Genomic DNA, 10,032 nt, shown 5'->3' on the forward strand with positions numbered 1-10,032 from the left:
CTCTCTCTCTCTCTCTCTCTCTCTCAACCTACTCGATCTCTCGCCTTTTATTCCACATACGAGCGGAGAGCAGACCAAAAGGGAAGCTCGTGGTGGCGGGCCGTGTCATGCAAAGAATCTTCTCATACTTTTCCCTATGCGGGCAAGAAATCACACGGCGAACTTTCCACAACTTCGACTTTGAACGGCAGATTCAGTGTCGGTCGCGTAGAGAACATTATGCGGCACAGAGGAAGGAGATGAACTCACCATCCCCGCTGTGCGGCACCTTCACATGCCGCCCGTGGAGTCGAGCACGGGAGTGCGGGGCCCGACTGCCCAATCAAAAAAGGACGCGTGGCGGCCCTTGGTGTGCGCATCCCGACATCACGGCATCGCGCTGTTGACGCGTCGTCGTCTTCCCCCCGCCTCCGTGCACCGCGGCCACGGTTTGCTCAAACGGTTCCACACAGTAAGCACGAGTCAGTTCCTGACCACGGCGGCCGTCATATTGGCGGGGGAAGATGAACGTAAGGTGGTCCGGAGGATCAACTGGGAGGAACCGGAACCGAGTAAGGAAAGGACGTGTCTCTCTCCTATGCTTTCCTCGTCTCTCTTCAGCCGTCTTCCTTCCTACCTTCCTTCTGAGATGAAGCAATCCTTTCTGCTTGAGATAACTGCTCGAGTTTTATTCGTGTAAAGATCTGTACTTATTGATAGATACATATTCCATTGAACAGAAGGTAGACAAAATGACCTCTCATATTCCATGAAGACCATGCATCATTCTGTTCGTCTCATCTATGGTTCTCTCTGGAAGCGGTGCTTTCCTGCAGGGACAAGGAAAGTAAGCCCTACTGCGTTCATGGATTAAGACATCCAGAAGACACACACTGATTAGGAGGATTAAATATTCGGGAAGCACATAAGCCATAGACACCCACTCTTGCATGAATACAATGTGGATAGACAAACTTGAAGACCATCACAGCTGGATATATAGTCCTTTAAATCAATATTAACTTTGATGAGACTGCAGCCCACATCCCATCTTTCGTTTTAAATTTGAAGTGGCTATTACCAAACGATTCGCTGCAACCAAAGTATTCCTCCTGTCCAACTTATTATGGGTGTCTCTTACTTCCTTCGGAATCTAAATGCCATGGCCATGAACACAGGGAAATGATTAAAAGCTTTGGAGAACAGCTTTAAGTTCTCGTTTAAAAATTGGTTTAAGTCAAAATCAAGTGGGCGAAGTCCTACCGACAAGATCCGATTTGACCATATAAAATCATTGTGCACGACGTTTGATGCGTGTCTTTGATTGGTAATGGAATTGGACTGTAACGTTTGGCCGATGCCAACGGCGTTGCATGAATACGAATGCTGCTATTCTATTAGCAGCATTAGACTTGACGGAGACCAAATAACAGAGCAAGTGCATGCATACACGTACAGGGAAACCACGAGGGACTCGGTTGCTGCCTTGCACGTGCCATATGGTGGCCACTTTGGCATCACGTGGATGGCACCACACGGCTTCTTCGTATGTCCGTAGTCTGACGGGACTCATTAGATTGTACACGTCATATCGATAATTTAGACGTATAGATAGATTCTGAGTCCATAAAAGCAAGCATGCAAGACAGAAGCAAATGTACAAAGTTGGTTCCGCTTCGGTTCATTATGTGATTTGTGGAGTTGGAACGATAGATTAGGTTTCCAAATGTGAGCGGAGGAAGAAAATAAAAAGTTTTATTCAATTTGGGTTAGAACAGCATTTCCTATTTTTCATCCACAAACCCACCACAAGAGAATAATCTAACAACTGTTAATGAACTTCTCTAACCGTGGTTGAGGTGTCAGCATGATTGGCTCAATTCGATCGTCAATATTCAGGATTGTTCCTGCGACGAGGCCTTTGTCGGGTCGAGTTGAGCTCAAGGTTGGCTTTGCACGTAATTCTTCTACTTCATCGTTGTTAGGCTCCTACACACGGGCCTAGGTTGGAAGGGGAGGGGTTTCCTGACTTGGTCCATTCGAAGATTAAGTTAATACTATATAGTTTAAAGGAGTTGAGTTTTTTTGGAAAAATCCTCTGGTTTCCGTTTAGAGAGGGTTGGCTTTTATACCTACAAGGATGAGTTGGTCGTATATGATCCATAAATTACGATCGGCTCCTTGGGCGACTGTCCTCCTGAGTCAATCAACTTCCATCGCTCTGAGCTTTCTGGAATGACTATACTACGTGATGTCATTTTGTGCGGAAGGGACGATTGCCCTCTTGAGTCCGAGGCACCACACGTGTGCTATATGCCACGTTAAACTTAAAGTTTCACGTCCGTACCGTCGTATCTATTTGACTGTGTGCACGTGGGACGATACCAAAATGTGTCACACACACAACTAAGAGTTAATTCCTAAATCATTTTCAATATTTCCAAAACATCCACATTAACATAGTATTAAATATATTAATATTATCTCTGACATATTAATATTAATATGATTATCCTTGTCACAGTTACGGCCTTACAACTATAAGGATAATTATACATATCTACTACCTGATTAATTCTTGCCTTAAAGCTCGTGCAGAGAAAATATCATACGTAGGATAATTGAAGGATCTGTCTATCGCGACTTAGGCCTTAAGGAGAGCAAGAGAATTAGGAGGAATGTAGCCAATGTGTTTCTCATCAACTACTCAGGTTAGAGTCTAAACTGTAACATGATAAAGTTAAATGGAGATTTGGAGTTAAAATAATGGTTCTTTTTACTTGTGGACATTGTTCCCTGTTATACCCATATCTTTGTTTTGATAAGGGTTAAATCATTATTTCTTTAATAATCATATCTAGTAAAAAAAAGATAAAACAATCATGTCAGTGGTCATCTTAACAGAAAAGCATTGATTGTAAATACCATTGCTCTTTCCTCTCTCTAAGCTTTTCTCGAAACTCTGCCGGAGAATGTGTGTGAGCTATGATTATCGTATTTATTCTTATAATTGTCATCAATAGGTAAAATATCAGTGGTTACTTTTGTAAGATAAATTTACCTTTTTCTTTTAAAGCATGTTTATGCTGAGAAGTGTATAACGTCTTTATGCTCTATGCGAACTTTTAAACTCTGTCATCTATTATATGCTGATGATATGGTTTATGTACTAATCAGTAACTCTTATGAAAATATTATATTTATCGGATTGTCATGTGATGATCGGAAACGTATAACTCAAAAACCAAAAACTGCACTGGGGGCGTGAGATATTCTCATCTAGGAGAATTCGTATATCCCCTAAGATCGCAGATCCTAGTCCGTGGATAAAGGAGCTCTCGCGAACTCCTCTTTAGCGGTGATCCACATGATAGACACAGTAATGACGTACCTCCTCGCACAATGTGTTCTTTCCTTGTGATCGCACACCACCATACAATAGCAAACAATGAGGGATCAGTCTCTCTTACAATCCTCTCACACCATAAAGAGGGTTGAACGACAAGAGAAAGAAGAGGGGAGGAGATGAGGAAGTTGACGACTATAGAGGTCCAACCTATAACCCTTTGAGCTCCAATCCCTATTTATAGAGAGCTTCATTTATTAAACCCTAATTGATCTTTCTTAGTGGGTATTGGATCTTCATCCAATTAACCCATGATCCTTCTTAGTGGGTATTGAATCTTCATCCAATAATCATTCTAAGCTCTATTGGGTCTCACTCAATGAATCTATTAAAATAGAGGCTTATTAGATATCTTATATCTAATCCTATATTCGTCATGTTATCCATTATATGTGTGTGACCCTCTAGGTCCAATACTGAGCTGACTGTGAGTTTTACATGTCAGAATCCCTTTTGACTCATAACTCCTCATGACTTAGTAAATTATTATCTTCATAATAATTTACTTAACTCATCAACTATGGATGTACTATGTCATTATGTTATAGTCCCCAAATTGTACAAGGGGATCTAATCTATTGGACATGTCTGCTCTCAGTTACTGTATATTTATAATCCATCATCCATCTAATATCTAAGAGATCGCATACGGGCATGGTATTGTTATACTCATACGAAATTGATTCGAGTCTCTTTCTTATCGGATTCTCCTAAAGAACTCATTTTCTCTCGATCTAAATCTCGCTCTTATCGGATTCTCTCAATCCGATTGACCCTAGTCATGGATTTACCTAAACGAGAACACTTAGAATATTCTTCTCATTATACCGAGAGTGGATGATCCTCTATTGACACTGAATTACCTTCGTAAAGTTGGTTGTCATTCTCAATGACCGGTTGTATTGAACTTCCAAACCTATAAGTCTGGTATCAAAGAATAGAGTACTCAAACAAAACATCCTTGGTATCTCAATTCTAATGACCGGATAAACAATTGAGACTACAGAATCATTGTCTAACGATGAGATATCATTAACCATCCAGCATTCCGTAAGTGAATCATTAAGTGAACTCATTCTCGAATGAGTATTTACATTATATCCCTAGTATCCCCACACAAACAACTATGAGATTAGTTGCCTCCAACGAATATATAGCACATCAGTCTGCCCAGTTATCGTGATGTTCCTCTTGAGTAACATATGACTAAAAATATTTAAGGTTTATGTTTAAAGGTAAATTAGTCTCATTATCATAATCTTATTATAATTCAATTCTCATTGTATAGATATAAGAACATCACAATATATTCATCATCTAATATAAAGTAAGTGTCATAATAATAATAAAAAGAGATTATACAGTGTATCACAAATGTCATCACTACATGATTGACTTACATAATACCTATAACCAGTATAATTCTGTTATTGAGAATATTAATAGTATCGTTCAATGATTTTTTGGCATTGACTTTCATTTATTATCTTGTTTATTATCTTGAAATGTTGTTTCACCGCTAAAACATTTGGATGGTTTTGGCATTCATGACCTATATGTTATTAAATTTACTTTGAATGCTAAATACATTTTATAATGTGTGAATCATGTTAATTCTATCTGGGTTCAAATAGTGAGGACTAAATTTTCTATGGTTGATCTTTGAAATTTATTTGGAAAATATAGTTGGGCCTGGTGGCTTTTTCTTAAATCTTAAAATTTAGATTTGGTTTTTCAAGGCTTATTGCATCCAATACTTCCACTATCATTTTCTTTGATTTTTGGATTTTTGATGTCTCTATTAATCTCAAGCCTATCTTTTTTAATGTTGATATGATATATTAACTCAATATGGTTTTTTATTTGATATGTAATGGAAGATAGAACTCTCCTCTTCTACAAGAATTATTTGGCTCTTCACTTGTTAACAAGAGTTGCTAGTATACACATGCCCAACACTACCCGTGATGACAATTGGTTTTCGAGATACGAGTGTCATAGCACAGCTACTACGAAGTCATCTTGGGATGGGTAAAGATATTTTGATGGAAGTTGTTCCATCACTGCCTCCCAATACTGGATTGGCTTACGGTGTTGGGAATATATGAGCAAAAACTATGTGCCTTTTGTAACATTGATTTAGAATCAATTGATCATTTATTATTTCAATGTTATGTTACATTAGCTTTTTGGTCTCTATGTTTATATTTTGGTTTTTGGATTAAGAAAAGCTCTTTTTCGTTGGATTTTATGCCATCTTTGCAAAGAGCATTTATCGCTATAGCTCTATGGGTTTTATGGAGTGCTCAAAATAACATCGTTTAGCTTTTAAGGATGTATTTTGTTATGCCCATTGTTAATATTTTTTAGTAGATAATCCCCTCCTTTATGGAAAATTCTGAATATTGTTAGCGATACTTTTTATCTGATATCTGCTATTGATTGTTGTAAAATAATGCATATATTCCGTGAAAAAAATTATGTCGCTAATTGACTATCTAATTATGCTAAGATCAAAAAAATTATTATCTTTGAAATAATTTATTTACTCTAGACTTCAATTTTTGGTTCGTGCTCAAGTGAACGGGGTCGTATACTTTTTTTTGTTTTGTAAAAAAAAATCATATGTTGCTATGGTTACTTTTACAAGATAAAGCATGCATGGTATATTACTATAATTGATAGTATTTATGGAGTGAAATTATTTATTATTTATTTTTTAAAAGGCAAGATTCTCTATTATTATTTTTCTATATAGAAAAAATAGTAATAGATAAACCTTTACATACGATTGTTAAGACTATAGTTATATATTATCACCACAACATTATCAACCGCAGGTATAAATCTTGCAACAGTGGTAACCAACATGCACATATAATTATGAACGATATGGAATAATATGCATGGCATGATCAATCATGTCAGTTTCCATATATTTTGTGGTTATTAGATGATCAGAGGTTGATCATCTACTAAGTCTTAGACAATGGTAAGTCCATTGCCTCCTCGATGACCAACGGGCAGGAGAGGTTCCAAGGTATTCGGTGGCGTCCAAAACCTTCAGGTCCCAATGCCATGCACTGCTCAAGTAAAGAAGGGCCATTCCTGCAGGTCTCCCCAATGCCATCCATCACCTTACACTGTCATGCAAGAAACAAAGGCATCTCATTTAATGATACCACTTTCACTTCACTGCCTAGAGCATTTTGTGAATGAAACCTCAATATGAATAGGAACATCTTAGCCTCAATTGTTGTGAGACACACACACACACACACACCAGCTGGAACCAATTAGATCTGTAGCAGGTCTTGGGTCTTGTTCTTGGTTCGGATTGAAATGTTGGTCAGAGATAAATTGGAGCTGCTGGAAAGAGAAGTAATTAGTAGAATATGTACACAGAAACCTGCTTGTAGTTAGAAGAGTTGCTTGAAACAACCCAAAAAAAAAGAAAGAAAGGAAAATAAGATTCAGAATAATCATAACCTTGTGTTTTGTCCTCAACTTACGCTCTATCCTCTCTATCATTAGGATTGTTTTTATTCCAAGTCACGGATGGATTCATCGGAGTTGTTGTCATGCAAAAGCTTCGGGACTCGATATCGCAATGCCATTTTCCTTTCCCCTCTCCGGTGTGTGTATGTGTGCGTCTTGGGGAGATGCTGCCGTATTAAACTACTGTATACGTTGCAGTTACAGCAGTGTCGCTTGCAGAAGAGGTGGCAGAGCTCACATTTAGAGGAAATCATTCAATGATCCGTAGCTATCTTATGGCATAATGTATCAGATGGTGGCAGGTTGGTCTTCCAGGCTCACTTAAGATGTCTGACCCACCATGCAGCCAAGAACATGCTTTATCTTCTATGCATTTCATGACAATCCAGTTTAAAGTTTGAAATGTCTGACTGACTGTGTCTGTGTTGCAGTTCTTCAGCAGGATATATGTATGTAATATCAATCCATCTACTGCATGTGTTACCAGAGAGTACCAACCAAAAAGGGGCTTGTAAACGTACTGCATGTGAAATAGAAAACCCTCACTGGAAAAGTTCTCTCTCTACATATATTCTTGGAGAAAGATACTGATATCATTCTCTGAGTTACTCATTCTACGTGAACATTAGAGCAACAATGTAATCACTGTGCAGTACTTGATATGCGTTAGACTCTTATGAATAATGAGTCTGAGTCAAACACCAATTCAACAAAAATCAATCTCTCTCATCGCCCGTGATTATTTTCCAATAATGTGGATTAAAATATTGATTCAAACATGTATGTTCCTATTGCATTTCGACTAATTTAGTCTCTTGGTTGGGTGTCTTCGATGCAAGCGTACAAATGCAGAAAGGTCCAAGCAGCATACTATTGAGGAAGAATGAACAAGAATAGGAGCAACCGAGTATCTCAAGAAGAAGATTTTAATAAGTTAAACAAGATGTCGAATATAAGTTGTGTGTATTGATGCTGAACTTTAATCAAACTGCAAGAGTGTGATGATGATGATCTTATAGTTAATTCCACTGCAACTGGGCTGAAAGCAACAATTACGTTCTGAATTAGTCTCATCGGCTTCATGACTAAAATTCAAGGAGAGTAATAATGTGCAGGTAAAAGGACACATAAAATAGAAGTACAATGGAATTATGCAGACACTACAACATAGATTCTGGCTATCATTTCATGAGAAAATAAACAAGCAAGATGAATGATTGGATTCTAAACAACTCATAATGATAGATAGCTTAAGAAATTTCTTGATAATGAATGGGACCACTTCAAGCTGACAATCTCTGAACAAAAGCATGATGGCCATGTCCGATATCTATGCTGATCTTTGGTTCGGCTAAATTCTAACCATGGAAGAGGTGATAACATTCCAGTTTCTTTACTACAATGAGGAAGCAATAAATATGATTGTGAGAGTGAGAGAAAAGTTGTATGTGATGGAGAATTAAGAGAGACATGCAATTCATCAACGAAATATTTGCTATCCGGACTGCTATGAATCAATCACAAACGCAAATCCAAACTCAAACCATTCTTGGAGGCTGAATCAAGCCCACCTTGGTCCTTTTGGGAAGCCAAAGAAGAAGAGGAAGAGGAACAGAAGCCGACAGTACCACCGCCTCCTTCCACGGCCACCTCCTTCGTGTCTCTCCCTCCAAACGAAGGTGGAGCGGGTGGATAGTCTTCCTGGAAGCTTGCGGTACAGCCATGCACTGGCATTCTCCATGGCTCGGGGATCGGGCTACCGTTTACGGGCTGAGATGAGGAACCTAAGCCGCCGTAGAAGCGAGCCGCGGGGTTGATGGGAGGGGCGGTGGTGGTCCAAGAAGGGTAGTTCGGTGGTGGTGGGTGGTCAAAGCGGGCGGTAGAGGGGGCGGAGCACAGATTGCGGTAGTTGAGGTAGCCGTAGACGAAGCTGGGATGGTGGTAGTGTTGGCTGGCCATAGCCGAGTGGAGATGGGCTCGTTTCGCGTGCTGGCGCTCCCGCTTGTGGGCGTTCTGGTGCCCGCCAAGGGCTTGCGACGTCGGGAACTTGCGGCAGCAGTAGTGGCACTCGAACTTCTTGGCGCTCTCTCCACTGTCGGTGTTGGCGATTGCGTTGGCGGCGCTCTGCTGGGTGTTACTGGTTTCAGTGGTAGAGGGAGGATCGTTGAAGGAGCCATCTTGTGATGATGCATCAGGATCCGTGGGGAAGTCGATGCCGAACAGCCGGATGGCCGCGCTACTACCGTTGGATGTGTTCTCGGCAGCCGGTAAGGCACGGATGAAGGGGAGTTCGGAGGAGTCGACGGTGACCCTCATGGAGCTCTGTGCATCTTGCTGGCTCATCGCTGCCGCCTCCGAGCTGAGTCCAATCGATCGACCACGCTGTATGCAGGGAAGGAGGTATAAGATTGCGGCAGTGCCCAAGAGAAGGGAAGGGAAGGGAACTTTGGTGTTTCTTCTACACTCCAGTAGTCATGGTTCACAAAGTCTTCAAGAGTGAAAGAGGTAGAAGAGGAGATACCAAATATGATGTGGGGTCAAATATGGGGATAGGGCTGACAAGGGCTGATGCCAAACTAAAGAGAGGCTTTTGGCTCCTCAAACCACTTCCAAAGTACTACCGCTGCTGTTACTGCTGCATGCTACTACTACATATGCACAACCTTACTCCCATCACCTCATCATCTTGTTCTTCGTGTTCTGTTTACCTACATGCTTTGTGACACTGGTTTCCTCGCATGGCTAGCCATCACTCCAGTGGGGATCACCTGGAAACGTGATTATCTTTCATCATCATCATCATCTCTCTCACTCTCTCCCTCTCTCTCTCTCTCTGTCTCGTTGTATCAGTGTTGTAAGTGGTCCTGGAATGTGTGCATGATTGGAAGGGTGAGTTGTAGTGATTTGAATAAGCCTTCACTGAAAAAGCAGTCCCCTCTTAACATCCATGTAAAACTATGAGCCGGGAGACTTGGTCAGCTCCGTAACAGTTGCTCGTCATACTTCACGCAGAATAGCTTGAATTAGATTAGAAAGGATAAGAAACCCTATATATGATATGTATATGTAATGGTTCAAGAACGATTTTGAGGCAAATAAACAGAGCTGTGACACCCACAGGATCGATCACCTGACATTGACTTGTTGAA

The 10,032-nt window shown here is 40.3% G+C and overlaps 1 protein-coding gene across 1 annotated transcript; it reads right to left on the bottom strand.

The window, feature by feature from the left end:
• Positions 1–7,974: 7,974 nt before the first annotated feature.
• LOC135649430 (zinc finger protein 8-like) lies at positions 7,975–9,605 on the bottom strand. Its single transcript, XM_065167759.1, has one exon. It carries the CDS (start codon positions 9,224–9,226, stop codon positions 8,402–8,404), a length of 825 nt encoding a protein of 274 aa, XP_065023831.1. The 5' UTR covers positions 9,227–9,605; the 3' UTR covers positions 7,975–8,401.
• Positions 9,606–10,032: the final 427 nt, after the last annotated feature.

Source organism: Musa acuminata, chromosome BXJ3-9, assembly GCF_036884655.1.
Source record: "Musa acuminata AAA Group cultivar baxijiao chromosome BXJ3-9, Cavendish_Baxijiao_AAA, whole genome shotgun sequence".
Classification (NCBI taxonomy): domain Eukaryota; kingdom Viridiplantae; phylum Streptophyta; class Magnoliopsida; order Zingiberales; family Musaceae; genus Musa; species Musa acuminata.

Coding starts and splice junctions, on each gene's coding strand:
- LOC135649430 (XM_065167759.1), bottom strand. CDS start 9,226: ATGAGCCAGCAAGATGCACAGAGCTCCATGAGGGTCACCGTCGACTCC.